Genomic DNA, 25,653 nt, shown 5'->3' on the forward strand with positions numbered 1-25,653 from the left:
GAGGGGGGCTGGGGAGCTGTGGGAGAGGAGTGAGTGGCACCAGCAGGGCTGAGGAGCGAGAGGCTTGGACCTGTGTTCTATGAGCTAAGGGGGCTGGGAGAGCTCTGATTTTCCATGATAAAAAACTGAAAATCAAATGCCGAAATTTATAGGTATTTAGAATTTATTTTATTATAGCGATTAAAGCACTGGTAGGCTTTCAAATTGCTTTAAAATTGTAAATATATCAAGAAAACATTTTGTTCAACTGATACCTACATAGATAGTGGCCTTTCATTTTAATGACAGATTTTGGGGGGGGAGGGGTGTCAGAGATTCTGCAATTTTTTATCACAGAATTTGTAATTTTTTACTGGGGAAAACCAAGATCCCTACTGATCACTGATGCCTATTACTACACATCTCAGCTCAGGGTCTGTATATTGACTAGAAAGAGTTTAAAATTCCTCCCAAGCCCTCTGTGTGCATTTGGGACAGCAGCACACAGAGTTCACTGTACCTTGGCATAATTCTCCTGCTTGCTATAGATGGCTGATAAAAGGCGATAGCACTCCAGGCACTCAGCATCTTCTGTCACAATGTGGTTTGTCATCTTTTCAGCCTCCCTTGTTCGCCCCATCATTGCCAAAACCTGGGCCTACAGATCAGTATTAAAAGGGTCATATTTACTTTTTAAAGTGCCCATGCCTTTAAACACATGCTGCGAACAATACAGGCTAACCTGCCCATCTTTGTCACCTAGGTTTGCTATGATGTCCCAGCTATAGCGCGATGTATGATAGAACTTGGTTTCTAGTTGTAGCCTTATGCTCTCTGGGCAAGCAAGATGTGGGACAGCTAAATGGCAGTGGTTCAGTAACATCTTGAAGGAGGAAGGAATGATTGAATGTTGCTCATCAGGAATTTCTCCAGCCAGTCAAGTAGCAGTCCTGCCTTACTCTGTGGCAAGTCCTTTCTGATCTTTTCAACTGAAAGAGGGAGTGACTACAACATGGAACCTAACAGTATAAAAATTTGAGAAGAAAGGTAGGTAGCAGGGGAATGGTCTGGCCTTTGATACAGAAAACAATTTGTATCACTTCACCAAGGAAGAGATTAAAAATGAAGACTTGCAAAGTCCCCTGAGCTAGGGAGAATGCACAGTAAACATGGTCCATGTGGAGAGCACCACACTGCGACTGACCTCCCTCAAACACCTGTCTTTGCTGCCAGGCACCGTGCTTCATGGCTCTTCCCTGAATGTCTGAGCTCTACACTCACCAGTGCCAGTCGAATCTCCTTGTTTGAAGGCTGCAGCACTGCAGCTTCCCTGTAGACTTGTAATGCTTCCTCGTATCGCCCCGTGTTGTAGTACAGCGCTCCAAGTGGGGACAGGGTTTCAGCTTTCCGTGAGACTTTCAAAGCTCTGAGTGTTGGGGAGAATGAAGAGGTTTCAGGTGATGCTGGGACAAAGGCCGAAGACCGGGGAGGGATTTGCCCTCCAATAGGCTCATGAGAGTTAGCGCTCTGAGCTTGAGGCTCAGTGCCATACCAACTCTCTCCCTGACTCAGGGAAGACAGAAGGAGTTGCTGAGGCAGCGTTCTGGTTCCCTGGTCAGAGAAGGGGTTGCCCTCGCAGCGATCCCTCCTGTCAACTCAAAAACACAAGGAAAGACTGTTTTCACACTGATTTCAAGTCTGCAGCTGTGCTGGCAAGGCAAGATCTTAAAAAAAAAGGAATCTTCAGACAGAACAAAGACCAGGGCTCCAAACATGGAGACACAAGGAAAGTCCCCCCTCTCCTCCGATTGTTGGCAAACCCCAAGGAACTGTTTGCTTAGCAGGCACTGGGGGAGGTTCCAGTAAAACAAGAGATCCACTGATTCACAAAGGAGGTCCTGAATTCCTGGATGCGATGTGCAGCCAAAACGTGGCACATGCAGACTGCAGCGTGCATCAGACAGAACACTAATGGGTTACCGATGACACTGAGAAACTACTAAACTCAGAATTGGCCATAGCCCTTCAGCTCAAAGCAGTGCAATACATCCTGGGGGCTTGGCTCAAGAGAAGCCCAGCAAGACACTTGCTGCGCAACTCAGGACAGCCAAAAACCAAATGAAAACATATTGATCCACTGCATGCCCTTGTAAAACAGCCAGATCCAGCAACAGCAGCAAACCACTCTCTCACATGAAGAGAGAGAAAAAAAGAATCCTCACTGAAAGACTAAAACACTAAAGACTTAGTGTAAGGTCATGAAAGACTTTTATAAGGTCATGCAACAAAGACCAGATGTGGGAAAGGACAAGGGCAGAGTCATCCCTCCCACCCCAAATCCTTACCGTTTGTACCACGCTTCAGCCTCTTTGTTCTGCCCCAAAGAGCGGTAGAGTCGGCCCAGGTTTACCATGGCAACGTGATGATTTGGGCCGAGCTGGATGGCCTGCTGGTAGTGGGACACTGCTCTCTCAGGAGCCCCTGCAGAGCAAGAAGCATTTAATCTTATGCCACATGAAAGCCTCTAACATTTGTGCATTCAATCATATTTCTGATTCTTTTCAGTGATTGTCATTGGTTGCCAAATACTCATTTCCTGAGTGTTCAGAGCAGCTGATGGGTAGGAACCATAGTGAGACAGGAATCTTGTCTCCTTTCTTCTGCAGACTATGCACAAGGGAAAATTGCCATCCAAATAGAAATGCAATGTCTGAATGTTCAGAATTGGGATTTAGGAGGTAAGCTTTTAGTCACTGCTTTCTGCAAATCTTTGGGCATGATTGCCAAGGAAAGGATTCCCAATAGACAACACTCCTCCTGTGGTAGTGTGAAGGGTAGAGTCTGCACGCAAATGTAAACATGACATTCAGGTCTGGTTTTAAAATGAATTTTGTTACTGTGACTGGGTCTGCAGGAAACAAGTTACTGTGTTCTCATGTAAGAGCAGCAAAGATCATAAACTGCAACTGAAAGGACATGTGGGCCCCACAGAGATAAGAAGAGAGAGACTCTGTGAGACACTCTCTCAAGCCCTGGCAATCTGGAGAAGAAAACATTTTAGAAACTATTTTACAACATATAAAGTAAAAACAACTCTAGGGAGAAACAGAAAAGATGCATTTCACTTCTTTTCATTCTGACCTACTGCTGTGGAAGGACAAATAGCAAAAACTGTTTTCTACCACTCTGTGGGGTGGTTTGGGGGAAGATCAATTCCAGTCCAGCAGCCACACACTAAGAGCAACAAGCTGCCCTGCATGTCCATCAGAAAGTTACTCATTCACCTCCTGGGTGGGTGCAGGCGCTCAAGCCCAAAGCTACGTGAAGAATTGATTTTTGATTCAGAGGCTTGAAAAAATATGTAACATTAAATCTAAACGAAGTATGTTGGGGTTTAGTTGCCAAAACAAACAAACAATGCATTCTGATGGAAAAAAACACAGTGTTCCCCATGAAACACAAACACCATAGGCATTTTTATGACAAGGACTCATGCAGCACTCAAAAAACAAAAGCAGAAGAGGGTGCTCGTTTCAGGATGTGGAACACTCCTATTCTAATCCTACCTGCCTGAGGGGTCCTGAATCTATATATCCCACCTCTCAGTGAAGTCAACTAAGCCCCTTGCTGTAGGGCAGTGGTTTTCAATTTGGGGTCCGGAGACCCCTGGGGAACTGCATGCTACATCTAAGGGGTCTACAAAAGATGACTATGATCAACCAAAAGTATGTGAATACCTACACTTACTCAAAGAGGTCCACACCTCCATTCAAAACTTCCAAAGGGGTCTGCACCTCCATTCAAAAAATTTTAGGGATCCACAAATGAAAAAGGTGGAAAACCACTGTTCTAAGGCATGCTGGGGTGATCTGGTCTTGTTCTTCCCTGTTGCTACTGTTGCATTTTTTAGGAATGCTTAAATATTGTTTGAAGCTGAAATTGAAGCTGTATTGTCTGAAACTCAGGCATCTCTCTTCCTAAACCACCGGGCTGAAGAGTCATTATTAGGCTCTCTGAAAAGAACAGACCCAGTAAAGGCTGAGTGTAATTCACCCCAAATACTGCAGAGCCTGATGGTTAAGGCACCTTCCTAAGAGACAGGAAATGTGAGTTCAAAGTTCCCTGAGGCTGAAGAAGGACTTTAACCCAGGTGTCCCACATCTGGATAACTGCTGGGTCGCTTTAACTATTGGTTAAAAGGGGGTGGGTGTGGCACAGGCACCATCTCACCCTCCTAAGTTTTGTGAATCTAGGCCAGCATTTTCTTCTGACAAAACTATTCTGTTAATTTCACCTAAATTCAAATAGTTTCAGGTGGACAGAAAACTGCATTTGAGAGCAAACAAACTATTAGCTGAAAATAAATTGGCCTACCTTGCTCTTAACCTTTGTACTTATGGCTCCCATTGCACCCATTGCAGACTCTGATAGCCTGCTAATTCCCACCCTGTTTTATTTCCATTGATTATCTTTTATCAATGGAAAACACCTGCTTTGTAGAATAGAATCCAGAACTTTGTTTCAGAGAAACCATTGGGTGGCGCTGCTTCCCTGTATCTTACCTGTCCATGCACTAATAGGCACCTGAAAACATTACCTCATTAGACACAAGAACAGAAACAGATCATTAGGTAAAGACACGAACAACTATAAGAATTCATCCATGTCCCAGGTATTTAAAACTTGCTGAAGTTCACCTTCTGCCGAAGAGGGGTGCCAGAATGTTATCCCTGGAGAATGAGTTCTCATGATAACAATATATTAGTATATACTGTATTGCCAGTTGTAATGAAGGATCTCATGGTATGTTCCACATAGAGGCTAGATACAAACTACAAACTAAGTCAATGTGGCACAGTTTTCATTCCAGCTATTCAAACAGAAAAGTGTCAGGAACAATGTTCACATAGCAATGCTGCAAATATTCGGCCTGCTCCTCAGCTGGTAAAAGTCACCGTATACAGCTCTATGTATAGAAACACTAGCTAAGAATCTAGCCCTCTGCACATTTTATGGCAAGCCATTTCATTCTGACCTGCCATTACTCAGCCACCAGAGCATATACGTGTTCTTATATTTCTGGTAGCTATGCACTGCTTTGCTTAGCAGCTGTACTGCCTGAGAACGAACTGCACCCTGAGAGAGTGGCTGAAAGGACCCTAGCAGCCAGCAAAAGGAATAGGAGCATCTATATGCACCTTGTGTCACAATGGTTTTGAGGTGCCCTATACTTGCCTTACTCTACAGCAGGGGTGGGCAAAGTCTGGCCCATGGGCCAGATTAGGCCCATGGTGGACTCTATTTCCCAGGAGCCCCTGCCCAAGTAGCTGAGGCCTGTTTCCATGGAGACCCCAGCAGTGGTGGGGCCATGACAGTGTAGGGCCAGGGTTTCCATGGAGACCAGCTCCAACAGCACTGGCAAGGTGCAACGCTGGGTGGGGAGGTGCTTCAGGGCCAGCGCACCTCCCCACCCAGCCGTGCAGCAGTGACAGCATGGTCCAGAGCTGGGGCAGAACCGCTATCCACACCCGCATTGCAATCATGGCTCTGGGCCATGCTGTCGCTGCTGCAAGTTCCCAACCCAGGTCCCAGAGCAGCTCCTTGCCCAGCCACATGCCCTGCCAGAGCTGCTAGGGCTAGTCTCCTGCAAACCCTGGCCCTGTGCTATCACAGCCCCACCACTACTGGGATCTCCATGGAAACCGCCCACAGTGACACGGGCAGGGGCTGCTGAGAAATGGAGTCTGGCCATTGTCTGGATCTGCCATTTTGCCCACACCTGCTAAAGAAATTGTACCATTGTGGTACTTTTTAGGTACTACCCTGCCAGGAGTAGCCCCACCACATCATTACCAAGCCCTCCAGTTGGATTCAGTTTATGGTCATACCTGGCCATATGCCTCAAAACCCTAGCCCCCACTGTCTTGTAGGCATTCCTTCGTTGAAGTAAGGCTAAGAAACATCACCATGAGAGAAACACACCCTCTGACAGAAGCTCTGACAGAAGCTACAATTGCTGTGGCACTGAACATCTGGACTCGGTCTGGCCTTTCAATTATCTTGGGAAGCTTCCAGTCCTCTATACTTTTGCCTAGGCACTGAAGGTCTCAGTGTGATGGTGGTAGGACTCTGCAGGGGCATAAGGAGCCTGAGGCAGCTACCAAAGTGTCCAAGCAGCCCTATTCAGAGGTAGCCTGCTTGTCTCTCTTGAGGAAGGTGTAGAAAAGGTGGGCCAAAAATGCCATGCCCCAACATAATCTATCCTGGCCAAAATGAAATAAAGCAGCTTGCATGTCAGAATGTTTGAACTTCGATGCTTAGATTTGATTCGGACTGTGATTTACGGAAAATGGCACTACTAAAATATGAACTGGTTAGACTTGGAATTGACACTGATCCACTTAGATACAGGTTTGATCCAAGAGAATGATTATACCATACTCTGGCATGGAAAGCCAGCAGGAGAAAGGAGAGAGCAGACAGTAGGCTTTGCTATTAGAAACAGCTTACTATCTTTCCATGAAAGCCCCATTGCTGTATTTATTTGATGCTCAGAGTGTATACATAAAATGGCTTCATCATGCTGTTTAGTGTCTTTGTGTGTGCCTACCCTTCAAGCTAGTGATGAAAACAAAAATGTTTTCTACCAACAACTTCAAGAAGAGATTGAGAAAACTCACAGAAATCAGACCATTATAATACTTGGCAACTTCAAAGTAAGAGTTGGATGTACCTTGGAAAATTAACTTGGTATTCTGTGGAAACATGGAATTGGTAATATGAATGAAAATGGCCAGCGAATGTTAGAACTCTGTGCAAATCAAAATCTCTGTGTTACCAACATCTACTTAGCTGTGAAAATTACAAGACAGACATCGTGGAAATAGCCAAAGTCACGGCACTGGCACCAGTTAGATCTAGTACTGACCAGGCGCAACCACCTGAAAGAAATCCTGCACACAGGATCTTATTACAGTGCTGACTATGACATTGACCATACCTTAGTCTGCCGCAAAGTCATCAAATGAACAACTGGTCCAGTCCAGAAGAAAATAGCTCTGCTGAAAGACTTAAACTGAAATGTCGTCACTGATAAAAACTATTCAAACACTGGACTGAACACTATGGAATACTATACTTCAGCAAGACTGAAATCAAACACAAAGAGCTTGAAAGATTACCACAGTTCGAAGTTATGAAGGATTTGGACAATGAGCCTACACTATAAGATTTGCAGAAAACCATTAAATCAATTCCTGGGAACAAGGCATCCAACAATGACTGCTTGCCTGCTGAAATCTAGAAACACGCCAACGATGAATTACTTTGAAAGTTCCATGAGCTTATATTGCTCTGTTGGAAAGAAGATTTCAAAGATGCTTGGTTTGTACAATTATACAAAAACAAGGGGGATAGAAGCAACTGTGACAACTCTACAAGTTGAACATCATTGGAAAAATTGTCACTCGCATTATGCTCCTTAGGCTACAATCTGTAGGTGAAAGAATCTATCCTGAAAGTCAATGTGGTTTTTGCTCAGGATGCTCCACCATTGATATATTTTCAGTCAAGCAACTGCAAGAGAAGTGCAGAGAAAAACTAAGGCGTGTCTTAGCCCCCATGCTCTTTAACATCTACTTTTCATTCCTACTTCTTCATGCATTTAAGGACAGCAATGATGACATTTATCTTCAAACCTGACTAGACGGAGGCTTGTTCAACATTGCAAGGTTTAGAGTAAAAATCAAGGTGAAAAAGCCAGTTTGGAGAGATTTCCTATTTGTGAATAACACGGCTTTGGTTGCCCACAGTGAATCTTCCCTGCAAAATCTCTTAGACAGATTTTCTGCATCGTGCAAGAACTTTGGGTTGGCAATTAGTTTCAGGAAGACTGGAAGAACCAGTGCCTAGCATCACTCTGGAGGGTAAATCTCTTGGCATCATGGACAGCTTTTGCTATTCGGGTTCTACAAATCATCAGGAATCTTGACCATCAGACTGATCTAACAGATTCGGAAAAGCAGCTAAGAATTTTGGGCTATTACAGAAACATGCATGGAATAACAACAAACTATCAACTAAGGTGAAGATGCTGATCTACAAGACTTGCATACTGTCATCCCTGCTTTATGGTTCAGAAATGTGTATGGTAGGCACATCAGGAGACTAAATGGCTTCCGCATGAGATGCCTACACAAGATCCTGAAAATAAAGTGGTCAGACAAAATGCTAAACACAGAGACGTTGGAGTACACAGGACTGCCACACTTAGAAACCGTGGCCCCAGGAAGGCTGCGGGGCTGTGCCGGACTCTTCCTGGGGGGGCACAGGTCCCTAAATCTGTGGGCAGGATGACAGCAGACTGCTACTGCTGGCTGAGACCAGTGCTTGGCACAACCTGCGCCAAGCACTGGGAAGACAAGTGATGCTGCTGCAGATCTGGAGGCCTGTGCCCCCTGGGAAGACTGCTTGGCTGTGTCAGACTCCTCCCAGAGGGCATGGGCCCCCAGATCTGCATGTGGGATGACAGCAGGCTGCTGTCCCTCCCCCAAAGCACTGGGATTGGAAGGGACCTCAGGGACAGATCACAGATGCTGGCCAGCTATAGATGTCAACGTCAGAGCAGTCCTTCCCTCTCTCTTCCCCCTCCCTCTTCTTCGTTTCTGTTTCCCTGAAAGCCTGGCTCCAAAATGCCAAAATTTTCTGAAACATCTCCGAAATGTTTCAGATGGTTTCATTTAGTTTCACAGATGTTTCAGAGCCTTCCGTTTCATTTCAGATTGAAACAGCTGCCAAAGTTTTACACAGCCCTACACCTGGCTGACTCCAAGGGGGCTGGGCAGACAGTCATAGGAGAAAGTGAGGAGGGCAGGGAGAGCCAGGACCGAGGCAATGCACAGCACCGCTGTGCTGGTTTTTGAGTTTGCTGTCAACCAAACTAGGTGGTGCCTGGCTGATGGCATCAGCCATAGGCATCACCACAAAGAGTTTAAAAGGCACTGACAGTGCCTAAGAGAGGAGGCAGGCAGCCGGTACCAGGCCAGTGCAGGCCAGGGAAGAGGGCTCCTCAGAATGCCAAGGCAGTGGGGCACTTGGGCAACAGGGGCCTCATTAGAGTGGAGCAGGAAAGCCCCAGTAGGCTGGTGTGGGGCTTCAAGCTCCAGCCTCTGGTTGCGGACTATCTCCCAAAGGGGGGAGATATAGAATATAAAAGCCAAAGGGGTTAGCTGAGCCCCCTGATAGTTAGTTCCTTCTTGGTGCAGTCTTTCTTCTTTTTTTTTCTTTAATTATGATTTTGAGAGGCCCACTGGGCCAACATTCTTGTGGTCCCATTAGCAAGGACCAGCTTCAGGACTTAGCACCCAGAGATTGAGGAAAGGCACCATGTAAACTTCAGAGTCCAGTGGCAACCCACTGAAGCATCAGATGACTGGACATAGGTTGAAGACAGCCGAGTGAATATGAAAGGCTGAAACTGCTGCAACAGATGAGAAAACATGAGCACCTATGGTTGGTGAGTGGATAGGGTGTAGGGAAGGCGGAGCCCCAAGGTTAGCCACATTCAAACTGAGTACCCCTAGCGGGGACACAGATTATTACACCACTGAACCCCTCCTTAAATATTCTGGTAACATCAAGATGTGGCAGGCGAGCTGGGGAAAAGGTCCTGCTTTGGATGCTCTCGAGATTGGTTATCTGTTGAACAGTAACGTAACAATCTGTGAAACTTGTAACAAGGTGTATCACTCTTGAATTGGGCTTGTCAGCCACTCATCAGGCACCTGACTAGATCTCTTACACGTATACTACGATCCAGAGAATTGACAGTTGTCTACTAGATGTCAGAAGCCTTCCTCTGCTTGGCAGGCATAGTATAACTCTGGCTACAGGAAGAAGGGTTCTACTACTGAACAAGAGCATTGACTGGACACATACATAGTTTTGCCAGAAAAGCTGCCATGATTACCATTGCTCAGGCATAGTACTCATTTTTCAGAACCTTATTGTCTAAAGAACTTGCAGAATGTGTCCTATTCTCAACAGAATTATTTATACCCTAGGTTTCCAGTGTCAGCTTTTTTTCAGTTATCTTGATGGGAAGCATGGTAACAAACAAAATAGGAAAAAGTAACTTTTCACTTTTGTAGAACATGCAAGTGTGAAGGGAAATCTCTGTGTACCCAATGGAATATGGTAACCCAGTAGGTGCACACAACACTGGAAGTGAAGAAGAATGCCATTTCTGCCTGAAATTATAAGGGATGCTCTAAGCAAGTAGAATTTAAAGTCTGATATTTGCCTGCCAGGATAAAAATCTCAACTTCTTCAATAAACATGATCAGTTTTTCATGACCAGACACTTTTATCATTTGTGTCGCGGGGCACTCCCGCGCCCTGCTCCTAAGGAGACGCCACCCCGGGAAGGGGAGAGGTGTAGCAGGGCACTAGGGTGCCTGCTACTAGCAGGGGGAATAGGGCTGCTGAAGTGCCCTGAAGCAACACAGATGGGGGTTGCTAGGGCAACCAGGCAGGTCATGTGGCCAGGAGGGGGCAGGGCCAGGCCCTTATAAACAGCTAGGCCAAAGCCTAGCTAGCAGTTCCCTTCTGGCTGCCGCAGGAGCAGGAGCTCTGCGGCTGAGCTGAGTAGCCCAAGTTGGTGGTCGCAGCCTTACCACGCTAACCGGCTGTGATGATGCGGGGAACAAGAACGCCCTAAAGGGAGGTAGGCTTGAGAGCCCTGGTGGGGCTTGGAGGTTATGGTTTGGAGTACGGAGCCTCTGTGTTTATGTTACAGCCAGATGGCTTGAGCTTATGTTACAGTTTGCACCGGAGGACTGGGTGAGGCTGTAGGGGAGTGAGGAGGCCTCAGCGGGGCTCCCCAACAGCTTGGGGGGGGCTCCAGGTGCCCGAGGGGGGCACAGTGCCTGCGGGGCACAACTGTTTGTGCCGGAGTGGCGCAGTGTACGGGGTTTGGACCCCAGCCCGTGAGGGCAGCAGTTTGCCCAGTGGGGCAAACGACCCAGGAAGGGGTCAAGGGGGCCAGGCATGGCTACGGCCACCTGAGCCCCAAGCGCAGGAAACGCGCAGTGCGAGGAGCACGGTACAGGCCCCCAGAGAGGGCGAGGCCCAGAGAGGGCGCAGCGTGAGGAGCGCGGTACAGGCCCCAGAGAGGGCGAGGCCCAGAGAGGGTGCAGCGCGAGGAGCACGGTACAGGCCCCAGAGAGGGCGAGGCCCAGAGAGGGCGCAGCGCGGTGAGCGCACAGGCCCCAGAGTGGGCAAGGCGCACGGTGAGTGCGGTCAGAGACCCCGAGAGGGGCCGCAAGCGTGAGGAGCGCGGTCAGAGACCCCGAGAGGGGCGAGAGGAGCTAGGGCGGCGGCTACGTGCCAGGCCCAGGGGCGCCAGGCGGGCAAGGAGCCCAGGGTGCCCGAGAGAGAGGGCCCCAGAGGGGCGAGGGACTGTACAATGTCCCCAGGACAGCTGCAAGGCTTGGGGCGTGCTAAAGGGGAGGTTTGGAGGCACGCATTTGCCCATAAGGCTGGGGTGAGAGTACCCCCCAACTTTGGAACGGAGGTGATACCAGCAAGGTGTCGTTAGGTGCAAGTAGGCAGCCTCCCATTCTGAACCTCAACAGCAAAGACGTGGCGGGCGAGTAGAGGGTGCCAGATCACCCTAACTGGCACGGCCAAGGGGCGCTCGCGAGCTCACGGCTGCTCGCGGGGCCACCCCGTGACAATTTGGTTGTATATGTGCAGCAGCATAGTGCCCACTAATACCATAGTAGAATGATTTCATAGATTTCATAGACATTAGGGCTGGAACGACTTCAGAAGATCTTCAAGTCCATCCCTGTGCCCCAGGGGCAGGAAGTCAGCAGGGGTCATAGGATCCCAGCAAGATAAACATCCAAATTTCTATTGAAGGCATTCAAAGTAGGTGCTTGAACCATCTCTGGTGGCAGTCTATTCCAGACCTTGGGGGCTCAGACACTAAAGAAGTTCTTCCATATATCCAGCCTGAAACAGTCATGGGGGAGTTTATGACCATTCGACCTTGAGGCGCTTTAGTGAACAGATGTTCCCCCAGATCCTGGTGAGCACCCCTTATAAACTTATAGGCAGCCACCAAATCACCCCTGAGCCTGCGCTTTTCCCACAGCTCTCAGCCTCTCATCATAAGGTCTGTTTTCCTGACCTCTGACCATGCACGTGGCTCTCCTCTGGACTCTCTCAAGCTTCTCCACATCCTTTTTGGATTGTGGAGCCCAAAACTGGACGCAGTACTCCAGCTGCGGCCTCATGAAGGCTGAGTACAATGGGAGAATGACTTCCTGGGATTTGCCTGAGAAGCATCTATGGATGCAAGCCAGCGTTTTGCTTGCTTTACTAGCTGCACCATCATATTGATGGCTTATATTCATCTTGTGGTCAGCCATGACCCCCAGGTCCCTTTTGTCCATAGTGCTAGCCAGGATCCAATGATGGTTCAGTATGAACTCAGGTAAACCTGCCATCTACAGAAATCATGCATTCCACCTTCTTGATCATATTACTGGCCCTCAGAGGACTCCCTTTCAAGCATTAAGTCATTCTGGCACTATTTACCTTTGAGATATGAATGACACAGAATGAGCATCACTTATTCAAGCTCGCTCTACAGTACTTTGCTAGTGTGTCTTAGCCCTGTTCAGGAGGGAATTTCTTTAGGAGTGAGGAGGTAATCTAGTTTCTACGTCTGTTCAAACTTGGCTATGCTTCTAATACTGCCAATAAAAGGTGCCAATTGTAGTGGTAATTTTTATTATGTGGATGCCAAGAACTGCCTGAAGCCATGGAAGCTGGATATGAACCAGCAGCATAGAAGCAAAGGATTTTGTATCTCATTACCACTCTCCTGAGAAATCCATTCTCTCCACAGGATCTTGGAGGTTGGGGGTGGTGGGTGGGACGGGGGTTGTTTTGTCAAATGATTTATTTTCAAAGCCCTGTTTATTTTACCTTGGTGGCTTACACCCTTTACAGCCAAAGAGCAACTTTGTCACTAACTGAGGTTGTAAATAACCACAAAAATGATGAGGGCCTCTATGCATGTCTGTGGTTTTGTTCTGAGTGGCCATACATCCCAGGGTAAATTACTGCAATGTTGTCAGTCCACTGTGTGATGCAGCCCTCATCCCAAAGATGACACCTCTAGACTTCACAGTGAGACAAGTGTAGGAAATACACAGGCTAAATATTATAGTTACTTAATGCAATTATTCCTTACAAATAATTCCAATTTCAGCACTGAGTTCAGTCTCTGTAAAGCAGGGACAATATTTACTTATACCTTTGGAGTTTTACAAGCTATAATAAATGAGTGTCCATCCATTGCTCTGGGAATTTCTGCCAATCTTTATAAAATACAGTACTAAACAGACTCCCTCAATCATCTTGAATCAAAACAAAAAACCAAGTAAAATAAATCTCCTAGCTTCATTTTACTTACCAGTATCAACTAAGAAAACACCATAGTTGTTATGTAGGTCTGAGCTTTCTGGACAGTTTTCTATCCCAGCCTTGTAAACCTCTTCCGCTTCTTTAAATCGTTCCTTAAAACAGAGGAAGACTTGTTATCAGGGTAAAGCCAACATTGTTACTACTGGCTGTGGCTGCATATATGTACATCATGAAAATATGTCCTTATCTATACATGAAAACAACAGTATCTCATAGAATTTATTCTAAAGTCAATAGGAGGTTCACCACTGTCAGCATTTGCTAAGTGTTACCTCTCAGTGGCTTTGATCATAATCTCCACTTTCCCACCAGTAGTAACTGGCTGGCAAATGCTTGTCTTTTCAAAAGCTTCTCTCACCCCTGTCTCAGTGGTAATGCTTGCTCTGTGTGTCCCCGAGTCAGGTGCAGACATGTGTGGCTTATAGGTTGGAGGTGGGGAGGCTCATATTTATTTTGGTCACAACATTTGTAAAGAAATTTGTAGTTTAGGAACATATTAATTTTTTTCTTTAAACCAATGTCTTGCTGCCTGATTGCTCTACAGAACTTCCCACCCTGCCAAGCACTAAACACGTGCAAGAGGAAAACCTGGACTGCCTAACAGGCTAAGTGGGTGGAAGGAAACATTATGGGAATGCTAGTAGGATCAAAGGGAATGGGAGGGGAAGGGAACCACAAATTCTGATTAAATAACACAGATTTTGTCAATATGTGCAATGTGATTCATCTGTGAATGTGGCAGAAACTAAGTACAACAAACCGACTGCCAGAGCCACAGGTTTAAAGTCTGCTCAATGAAGACTGGGCTCTTATCCAGTGCCAGGGAAGATCTGGTTCTATTCCTTACCAAAATAGAGTCCCTTCTGATTCACCCAAGCAGTTATGCTGGCATAAGATATTGAATAAAATAGGTTCCACTGTGTAAGACTGTGTATACAGTTATTGAGCACAGACTGCTATTCTTCCTGCACAGCTATCTCACAATATCACCAGTATCAAATAGCATGATTTTCAAATGTGCTGAGCACCTGCAGCAACCATAGATATTTAAAAGGGTTTTCAGAAACTCAGTAGTTCTGGAAAATCAGGCTACAGCTGTTTGCTTTGTAAAACACTTTAGGATACCTTGCATAGGAAAATCTACATTTTGCCTGGTATGAGCCAGGTGTGTTTGCAGCTTGGTTCCGAGTTGAAAATAAGGTCTCAAATTCTGATCACACAGCAACTTTTAAGGTCTCCACTTCCCACCAGCCAGCTGGTACAAGCAAATGGCCTGCCTGCTCACTTACATAAGAGTGCTAAAGCATTCCTGCTTTCTCCCTGCCCTCTCCATTCACAGTCTGGTGTGGGAGGTATTATTTAATGCTTGTGAACAGGAGGTATGTAATGGTCAGAGCCAAGCCATGTGTAGACAGGCAGCGTGCAAATTTCTGCCACCAAATTCTGTTTCTGCACCTTCACCATAGTGACCTGGAACACCCCAAACTATGATCCTAGCCTGGGACTCCAACTTTGATGAGCTGTTTAGTGATCTTCAGAGGTGGCCCAGGAAAGAACCTGAGTTTACCAAGGGGGATTTTCACAAATATCTGAGTTTAAACAAGTGAAAAGTCACGAACTCTCTGCTCCACATTATCCTCACCCATTTTTCCAATGACTGATTTTGCTTTATTACAGGTTATTTTGAGTATCTTGGCTTAAAGTGACAAATCATGTGCTCCCCATTTTTTGAAAATCAAGTTCCATTAGGGTGCTAAATTGGGCACTGAAAGATATTGGTTCCTGTAGCTGTTCACAGGAAAATGTGTTCACTGTGGGGGGGAACAACATATGTTTGCTATTTTGCTCAGGTTCAAATTCTGTTCTCAGCTATGCCGGCAAATCCTAGAGTTTCTTTATTGACTTATTCTAGATTTAAGAAGGGCAAGAACAAAATGTGGTCTACAGGTTCCTTTTTTTCTTTTCAAAATGCAAGAGTCTTCTCTACACCTTTCATTTAGGAAACTGAGAGCTGAAATTAATGGTTTTTGGAAAAAACTGGTCTGATGAAAGCAAATGGTCTGTCATGGTTAAATGCTTTCACATTTACATGATAAAAGGTCAGCCAGCAAAAATAAAAAGAGCATGATAAAAAGTTGAAACACTTCAAAATTGCTCAGTTTGGACACTTCGCATATTTTTGTATGAAATTAACAACACCTTTAATTTTTGTGGGGCTGGGGAAAAAGTACAGCTGGCATCAGGAAAATAACTGAACAACTTTCTGAGAAAATCTGTGTCAGGGAGACATTAATGGGTACATTTCCTAAGCTGTTTGCATGCCTTCCTTTCAGCTGATTTTAACTTCCAGCTTTGTGTGTGTGTGTGCATATAAGGGTGTTTTCCTTGTTGAATTTACTTATGTTGAAAACAAATGCTGAAAACAAAAAACTTTTATATTACATTGCATTAATGGGGGCTCAAATCCAAGTAAGCAGACTTACTGACATTTATCATATCTGTCAGCACGAGTATCCATTAAGTATCCATAAAGCACTACCTCAGCTTCCAGCATCCCATTTCAGCTTGCACCAGGCTCACTGGACAGCCTGGGATACATTCTCTGGGGAAGTTCCAACATGTTGGCCTGAAGTCTACAAGAGTTTGCTCAAGACTTAATGCCTGAGCTTGCTCCCTCCCCTGTGTTCTCTTAAATCAGGGCTGTCCCACTTCTCAGTGGTTGGAGCCCACATGATGCATAGCCCACATGCCCCGTGGGTCACATGTGGCATGATGCCACAGGGGCCACAACCCTACTGCACCTCATAGTGATGTTCCTCCACTGCATTATGCTGGTACTCCTGTTCTGCATGGAGTCCCTGGGTCTCGCCCAAGCCTCCTGGGATGGGCTTCCTTGGCCCTGTGAGCCCACCCTGGAAGCCAGAGCTGAAGGAGAGAGGAGAAGCCTGGAGACTCCTGAGGCAGCAGCAAAAGCAGGAGTGATGCAGGGAGCAGCACCAGGAGTCCCAAGGACTGCAGATAGGGCTGCCATTTGAACATTGGTGTCCTAAAATGATATCATAGTAAAGTCCCAGGGAACTGATTCTTCTGATGCAATCAATAGCGCCAAACTCAACTTTGTGAAAATCAGAAATCAGGCCTTTGAACTCAGGAGACTGGCTTAAAATATTAATGAGAATATGTAGATGTTAAAAACAATGCATTTAGAGATCTTTATTTCCTTTCTGGTTGCTCCTGAGCCTTTAGGCACAATTGGGTCACATCTTCAACCTTTTCTCTGTAACCAGGAAGGCCAGAAAAAAATCTTTTAAAAAAGTAAACTGAAATTCTTATAAAATCCCTTGACTCCAAAATATGAAGACTGAACTGAAGAAAACAACCAAGTATCATGAAATGCATTATAAACACAATGGAGGTAGCAATACTGTATACCTGAGTAAACGTAGAGTGCCTCCAGCAAGCTAATAGGGTAGCGTCAGCATAAAAGCAGTTAGAAATCAGAATTGTGAATGTCTGGAATCAGCACAATTGCCAAGGCAACAGATAGTTATAGCACAAACAGTAAGCTGCAACTGAACTATGAGATCAAGCAGAAAAAGAAAGTAAGCCTTTATTAAAGGTGCAAATATCTTCATAGCAGAAAAGAATGATGGGAAATGTTGGTCAAGCAAAACCATAATTATAAGGGTGCTGCTCTGGTTGAAAATCACCTTTTAGGGGGAGGAGTGGGCAATTACACTGAGTTACAGGCTAATTCCCTTAAGCATGAGGCATTCTTCTTAAGTGCATCTTTTACAACTACAGGAGCAAAGGAACTTTAAGCCCTATTTCAGATTCATAGCCTTTAAATTACTGTAGAAAATGCTGTGTAGGACCAGCCAAGGCAATCAAGATGCTATTTCATTGTGTCAGTTCTACCTGCTCTCTCCCTCCTTAACACAAAGCCTCAGTAGCAGCAGTTTGTCATAAGCATGGTCACTTCACAAAAGTAATTTAAAAGGGAAACTTCCAGCACCTCCTATCCCCTTTTCATACATCTGAGAGAGAATTTTTTCTAACACTCCCTCTGCAGCTGCATAAAGTCACCTTTAATTTAGAAGTCTGTGATAGGTTTTGCATACTGTAGGTGTTAAAAGTACCTAATAGTATTTGATCCACTGTCTGCTACATTTAAGAAGAAAGGGTCACAATAACATTCTTTAAAGAAGCAAGAGTGATAAAAAAATAAATAAATAAAAACAAAACTGAAAGCTATCTAATTTCCCCTTACCAACACATATACCATCAGGCCAACAGTACCAGAGTTTCCTGTTATATATTTCTCAGGGATCTGTGTAAATTTAGGGTCCAATTCTGTAGCCTGTAGCCATATACAGCATGTGCAGTCACCAGGAAGTCAAGAGGACTGCTTGTGTGTGTGGAAGTAACCTCAATGTATGGGCTGCTGTAGTTGAGAGTGAGGAGGCATTAACAATCCTAAAGGAATTTGTTACTTTCAGAGGAAACTGTAGACAACTGTATCTATTTATTTATTTATTGACCTCCTTTAGTCAACCCATAGAAGGGTAAACAAACTATGTATGTGAAGTAGGATGGATTTTTGTTGCATTTAGCATTCTTAGTGCAGTGGAACTACAGTTAATGAAATCTGACTTGGACATACGGTATTATAGCTCTATGGTTTTATTGCCATGCTACCCTTATGACCACTGCTTCTAATTAGGGGAATTCAATTAGGATTAAAACCACTTGTAACTTGTGAATGATTCATTTCATATACTATCAAAAATCTGTTCCACTGAAGAACTTATTCAAAACTCAGTTTTCATGCAATGAACATGATGTGGGGGCTCTCCCTTGACTCCCTATGTGGGTACATGCAAGCACATAGACAATGAAAACTCAAAGAACATCTCCTGACATTACTATAGCCAGTCATCACAGATCTTTGTAGCTATCTTGCAAAGATCTGGCAATATCTTACTGTTGCCTAAAAGGAAGGAGAAGTAAATAAAATAGAAAACTAGCAAGTAGAACTATATTTCAGAAAGTATTATTTTGCCCCTTTATAAATCCATGGTGTGTCCACACTTGAATACCATGCCCAGTTCTGGTCCATACACCTAAAAAAGGATGTAAAAGAACTAGAGAAGGTATAGAAAAGAGTAATAAGGATGATTAGTGGTATGGAGGGGCTTCCATATGAGGAGGAATTAAAGAGGCTAGGCCTATTCAGTTTAGAAAAGATAAACTTGAGGGGGACATGCTAAGAGCTTACAAAATACTAAATGGTGAAGAAAAAGTAAAAAGGGATTTATTATTTACAGAACTAGGGTCCACGAAATGAAACTAGTAGGTAGTAAATTTAAAACTAAGAAAAGGAAGTTTTTTTATACTGGCGTGTCATTGAAGTGTGGAACTCATTGCCATCAAATATTTAGGAAACTGACAGTTTAGCCAGATTGCAAAAAGGATTGGACAAATTCTTGGAGGAAAATGGCATCAGTAGCTATCTGAGCACAGGAGTTAGGGATACAGCCTCTGCATCAGAACTTCCTAGAACTTAAATGCTGGAAGCTGCAAGCAAGAAAGGAAGAGGGGAAAAAACACTAGTCATACCCAGTTCACTCTCCCTTTCAGCATCCACGCTCTGCCACTATGTAACAAACCTACTTGTTATCCCAAGAAAACTTATGGCTTACACCCATAAGAAAACTCTACAAAACCCCTTATAATCAGGGAGGCAACTAGTGACATAACTAAATACAGAGAAGAAATAAAGGAATGGGAGGCTCAGGACACCTGCAGAGACCTAGTGCTGTCCTGGCCAGAAGAACCCCAGTGCATGTCTCTGGAGACTGGCCAGGAGCTTGGGGGGCATAGCCAGGGTATTGAAAGGGTCCCAGAGCATGGATAGGAGCAGTTGGTTGGTGATCAGTGCCCTCCTGGGAAGGGTATCATCAGCAGGTGCCGTGGGACCATGGTGTCATCAGCAGGTGCCATGGGATGTGCTGCTATGTGTCCAAGAATGACCATCCCCCTTCCTTTGAAACAGATGTGTGGGCACTCGAGATCCTGGTTGCTCAAAATAGTGTGAGTGGAGGCACTGGAGGGCCCAGGCTCCAAGGCTGCAGGTTTCCCTGTAGCTGCTGAGGTGTTACTCCAGCTGCTGAACAGAGGGAAGAGCTGGAGGAAGGCTGAGTGGGCAGGGCACCTGATAATGAGGCATTGCTGGTGTTGATTTTTTGTTCTTGCTCACAGGCCCTTTTGCCTCTCCCGCATCCTGTGGAGGGGGATGATGAAAAGCCCTTGCCTGAGGAAACCCTGTTCTGGTTGGTTTTGGAGGGGCCCTGTGGCCCTTCTGGGGGAGACTGGCCAGGGAGAACCCCCTGGGTTTCATCCTTCTCACTGGCTACCCCCTGATTGGAGGCCACTGAGATGGCAGCCGCCTCAAGGGGCCCTTGCCCTGCCATAGGTGCCTACATGGAAAGGGGTAGGGTGAGGTGCAGGAAGGGCAGCTGTGCACTCTCCTTCTGACTGGATGAGAGAGGGTGAGTTGCTGAGGGGAAGAGGGGGTCCAGGGTGCCTCCTCTGGCTGCCCTGAGCGCAGGAGGGGTGGAGTGAGGGGCCGGGGCTAAAGGTAAAACACAAAAAAGGCACACATAAAGACACATGGGAGGGAGAAGGGAAAGCACACTTCTGTCTTACTCAGCTGTATGCAAAAACTAGGAGAATGGACCACAGAACTCACCACAGGAGGGTACAACACAGGGGTGCTGCCAGAGCAGCTAACAGGAAAGCAGGTGGTTTTTGCAGTGGAGGAGCCCCATTGGCATTGTGGGGTCCCCTCTCACTGCATTTGAGTGTGGCAGCAGGTGGGTGGCTGGTGGTAGGTGAAGCAGGAGACCTCCCCCCACTGCAAGAGGGGAAACAGGGCTGTAGGTCCAGGCAAAGTTGGTGATGGTGAGGAAAATAGGAGCCTGCAGCAGCTCAGAAAAGGTCCTATTACTCCCTGGTCCAGGAGCTCCAGCAGGCAGGAGGAAGTGGTACCCCTGGTGGACACAGGCCTATTTTTTGTGTTTGGTGAAGTGGGCCTAGGCCCACCATGAACTTCTATAAATCCCCCTTAAAAAGGGAGGCCACTCAGAATACAACAACCGATAGCTAAAGAAAACAGTAACAGGAGTGAGTGAGGGTTACAAGTTCAACACAAGAGATCCAGAAGGGGACCCTGATCAGAGCACACTGGCCCAAGAATGAGTCGAGGGAGTCTGTGGATGCTTATCAGTGAAACTGCCTAGACATAAGTGAAGAACCGACAGAAAGACAAGCCCCACACTCACCAATGTCCCCCACTGGCCAGAGTCTCCTTCTTGGTCTTGTAGATGGCCACCTTAGCCAGAACCAGAAGGAGGTTGATCAGGAGGTCCTGGGGTTTGGTGGGGCCACAGACAGGGAGTGCATAATAAAAAAGGGACAGAGAGAAGTGCATCCAGAGCCTCAACAAAAGGTTCTGGAGGAGGCAGAAGAGGGGCTATAATCTGGCTCACTCAAGGTAGGCATATGCCAGAGTCTCCCTCTGTTGGCAAAAGGGGCAGGTGTTGGGGGCATCTGCAAAGCATGCTAGATATGCCTGTGGTGACAACTCTGGGAAAGAGCAACTAGCTGAGGTCCCCTGTGGCTCATGGGATCAGGGTAGAATACAGACTTGTCCACCGGAGACCCTTGCTTCTGCCCTCACCTAGAGTGTCCTGCCACTTTGTCAGGGTAGCATGTGACGATTGAATGATGGACTATGCAGAGTACAAGCGTGCAGAGCTGGTGGTAGTGGGCTGTTTGGAGGTAGACTGGCTCCAGCTTGCTGAGATGGCGAGGCAAGCAGTGCCACGGGGTCTGCAGCCATGGGGGTCTGCAACTAGCTCTGGAGGGCTGAGAGATACAGGGACTGCCCTTGTGCAGAACCTGGTTAACATTGGCAAGGGCAGTGGGTGGCAGGGCAGTCTTTATCTACTGAAGTAAGCATCAGAGAGCATGCATCATAGGCTGATAGACACAGGATGCTGGACAAGGTGAACCTATAGTCTGGCACAATAAATGGCAACTGTTATGTTCTTACATTCTAGCCACTCATGTTTACTATCCCTGGGCTAGCAGCACTGTTTATGTTAAAGTTTCCTAATGTTTCCCATTGTGAGACCCTGTTTTCACTTACTTATAACTTTGCCAAAATTCAACAATTTGGGCTGTTTTAAAAAAAATTCAGTCAAAATGGCTCTGTGGATTCCAGTAACAAGGCAAAGAGAAGTAGTGTGCTTTGCCAATGTTAACATTCTGGCAACCTTTTCTTTGAAAAGCTTTAATGCCTCTATACTGCAAAGCAGGGACCTGAAATTAGACAGGTGGTGGATTTTGTGTTAGTCCTTAAAGACTCATAAAAAATTGGACTGGAAGGGACCTTGAGAAGTAATTTTGTCCAACTCCTTGCTCAAACCATTCCAGAAAAGCATTTGTCTAAGCTGCAATTTTAAAAGACAACAGTAACAGCTATTTCAGAATATGGAATCTGGCACTGACTGTGAAATCTGGGGCCCTTGGCAGATGTTAAAATTATGACATGACTGGGATGCCTCATCCCCAAAATTGTATGTCTGGTCATGCATGGATGGCAAACACGTGATGTTTGGCATCAGACATTAAATGCCTCAAATCCCAAATGTGCATCTGAAGAAGTTCAAAGCAGTATCCTGCCTGATCCTGAGGTTGGCCAGGGGTATATCCAAAGCCTATATATGTAATGTATGCATGAGAACACCTTTGTGGCTGGTTTACCATTTTATTGGGCTGAAAATGTAGCATGTTGCAATTTAGGTCATGATTAACACGTTAATTGGAAGGGAAGTTGTTTGAGGATTAGCTAGAAGAATCTAATCCTAGTACAGTACAATTGCCCCCAGAGCCTGGAATATGATCTAGGGGTCCTGAGTCTCCCCATTCACCTGCTGCCAGCACATATCTTTAAAACTCAATTTAATCTGAACTTAGAAGGACAGGAAATTATATGCAGAAAGACATGCTATTATACCTTATTAAAGTATGTAGTCATACACTCTAAATTATGAAACCCAGAGTTAAAGTTGCTTTGACCAACATAAATTTGACCCCTTGTGAAGCTGCATGAAGACATGGTCTCTCATTATGTGATTATTACTGTTTTTCCTTGCCTCCATCAGTGTGGCAGTTGGACACTGCTCTGGGGATGAATCAAAGATGTGCAGGAAAGGAAAATGCTATGGTTGGTCTGTGGAATCCATGCAAGTAGCTGGAAAAATTGGACAATTCCTTTAACAAGTTTACAACATAACCTCAAACCAGTTCAATCTGTTGGCTTTCTCAGTTGGGGTTTATTATACTGAAGCACTTGATTGTAAGACAAAGCAACTACTCTAGCCAGATATTCACAGAATTACATTTTTGTAATAAAGTAAGGTATGATAGGTATAATAAGTATATCTTGGCAAGAGTGTTTTTACTACAAGCTGGAGAAAACTAGGCATATGGTAACATCGGTGCATAATGCTGTGCAAGTCAAAACACTGATGCTTACCTGTTCAGCCAGCAGTGAAGCCAGGCTTGAGTAAGCATCTGCAAACTCTGGACCATATTTAATGGAATCCCTCAATAAGGTTATAGCTTCCTCCTTCTTCCCTTGGGACCTGCAAGCCATAAAAGGAAAAAAAAACCAATTCTTTTAATAATGTGTTTAGGTCACCTATTGATTAAATACTTCAAAAGAGGCTTGAAAGTCCCTGCCTTGTTCTTTTCAACAGACTAAATAATTAACTTATATCCACAACCTCTGTAACCAGAATCTCCTGAGGCAATATAGAATTCCATTGCCTTTCTGCCAGTCTGAGGAGGAGTGATGAAGAACTGCAATTATTGGATATGAGTTAAGTTTGTACCTGGTCCACTTGCAGATTACTTGCTGGGCAGTGCACAAACTCACTGCAAAAATTCTCCACCATTTTCAGCACCTTTTTGTTGTTGTGGTTGCTTTTGGGGAGGGGTGGAGGGGGTAGGAAGAATTTCAGGACACCTTCAGAATGCTTTCAGGGGAGGGACAAGAATCTTTCTAAGAAATGGGAATGTAGGACTTCATCTTTCTACCACAGCTTTCAAAGGACCATCTGCAAGTATTCCAGTTCTGGAGTCAGCAGGGCAGGGAGCATGCACAGGAGCTGCTTAAGCCCTCATGACTTCTCTCCTTTCTACAGTCATGGCACAAACTAGTACAGCTTAGTACAGCCTGATATTCTGCTAGTTTTGTGCTGTTTGCATACTATCCATGCTATTGAACTGAATCCTTTCATTAGGAGGGATTGAACAAGGGAGAGGGTTTCAGAAGCAGTCAGGGTTGGAAAGGTTATAAAAAAAAAATCATTATTCTTTAAGGGATGAGAAAGAACCAGTGAGGCCCCATAAGCAGCAGGGAGGCAAGGGACATCCTCAGATGTGCTTATCTCCAGCAAATCTTCTAAGATTGTTTTCTTTCATTTCTTTTAAACTAACAAAATAATTCAGGGGAAATTCTATGAGTTCCAGCTCAGGGAGCCTCCCTTTTCCTATGCAGGTTATGCTTTGGGGAGGCCAGAGGACATAGGGTTCATTTTAATGGAACATACCTTTGTTCCACTAGTCTGGTATCCTGATCACAAAGGTGGCCATTATCTGATGATTTACGTGCAGGCAAAAGAAAACAAGTAATACTGTTACCTAGCATTGAAGAACTGCAGAGGGAATAAAAACATTCCATAAGTTTTCACCCCGGCAAGTGTTATGTGTCTCAGCTTGCAAAACCACAGGCTTTACCATTGCTTATAAAGTCCTCCAGTCCATTTGGAAATCTAGCCATAAGATTTGTCTTTAATTATGAAGTCTGTCTACAGAATAAGTCTATAAAATTGTTGCATCCGGTTGAATGCTGGTCAGGATTTAGGTATTATGTCAAAGGGAAACTAAAGAAAATTTTATCAGAGCACAGTGCACAACCTGTGACATAAAGAGTCTCCCAAAAGCCCTTAAGAAAACACTTACCTTATAGGTTGGGATGATGTCAAAGGCATAAAATGTCTGACTTGTAGGACCTATTCCCACTTCTGTCACTAACTCACTGAATGACCTTGGAATAGGACACTTACTGGAAACCTTTCTTTGCTTCTATTTCCCATATATATGTGTAGTCTACACAAAATGTACAAGCAATTTTGTACTGCAAAGTGTGCTGTTGTATATGGTTTTAGTCAACTATGATTGTATGTTCCTTTTTCTCTGCTGTGCTGTATTTAACCATGTTTTCTACATGCGAGTATCTTGTTTTCTCTCCTCTGCTTGGGCAAGCTGGAAAGAGACAGGAGATACTGCATGTAGGCAGATATCCGTGGCTTTTGTTAGGCCTACTGTCTAGGGCAGGGGCGGGCAAAACATGACCCACGGGCTGCCAGGCATCTTCATCCAGCCGCAACACCCACCAACTAATTGTACCTTGCCCAGCCCTTTCACCCACAGAAGTGGGAGCGAGGCACCCACATATGCACCCTCTCCCTCTCCCAACAGGCCTCACTCACCCTTGTGGGCAAAAGGGCCTGGCCCAGCCAGCACCAGCTTCTGGGTGGGGCTGCTGCTTCCACTGCTGCAGCCACCAAGGAACCAGCTCAGCTGCCCTGGTGTCCCACTCGCTCTGGGCAGCAGGTAGGGAAGCAACAGGGGTGGAGGCAGGTGGAGAGCTGCATCTGGGCAGGAGCGTGGAACGTGGAGGTGGGGCTAGGGCTGAAGGCAGTGCAGAGCCCATATCTAGGGAGGTGGCAGAAGCACAGTGCTTGAGTGGGCAGAGTGTGGATGTGAAGGAGGGTAGGAGGATGTGGAGATGGTCCCACACCCCCGCCATGATGCACAACCCTGCCAGTGGCAGCAGCAGCACCACCAGCAGCAGGCGGTGGCATTCAGGGCATTTGTGCTTGTGCAGGCACTGCCGCCTGGTGGCACATGGCTCTGGCCACTGCTGCACATCACGACGAGGAGTGCAGCCCCACTGGGCCACCTCTGTCACTGGGACTCTACGACATGCACATACAACTCCTGCACCACCACCAGGGGTAAGCTCCATGTGCTGGAGCAAGC

At 45.7% G+C, this 25,653-nt stretch overlaps 1 protein-coding gene across 2 annotated transcripts in view; it reads right to left on the minus strand.

Moving 5' to 3' along the window:
* TMTC1 (transmembrane and tetratricopeptide repeat containing 1) overlaps positions 1 to 25,653 on the minus strand; it is a 239,641-nt gene that overhangs the window by 10,044 nt on the left and 203,944 nt on the right. For both annotated transcript variants that reach the window (XM_019544610.1, XM_019544611.1), the window contains exons 13-17: positions 23,081 to 23,189; positions 13,466 to 13,568; positions 2,325 to 2,460; positions 1,261 to 1,405; positions 500 to 637 (exon numbers count right to left, since the gene is read on the minus strand). In XM_019544610.1, the coding sequence (XP_019400155.1) occupies positions 500 to 637; positions 1,261 to 1,405; positions 2,325 to 2,460; positions 13,466 to 13,568; positions 23,081 to 23,189 (631 nt within the window). The remainder of the gene's footprint in view (positions 1 to 499; positions 638 to 1,260; positions 1,406 to 2,324; positions 2,461 to 13,465; positions 13,569 to 23,080; positions 23,190 to 25,653) is intronic.

Source organism: Crocodylus porosus, unplaced genomic scaffold (assembly GCF_001723895.1).
Source record: "Crocodylus porosus isolate Cpor-Errol unplaced genomic scaffold, CroPor_comp1, whole genome shotgun sequence".
NCBI classification, from domain to species: domain Eukaryota; kingdom Metazoa; phylum Chordata; order Crocodylia; family Crocodylidae; genus Crocodylus; species Crocodylus porosus.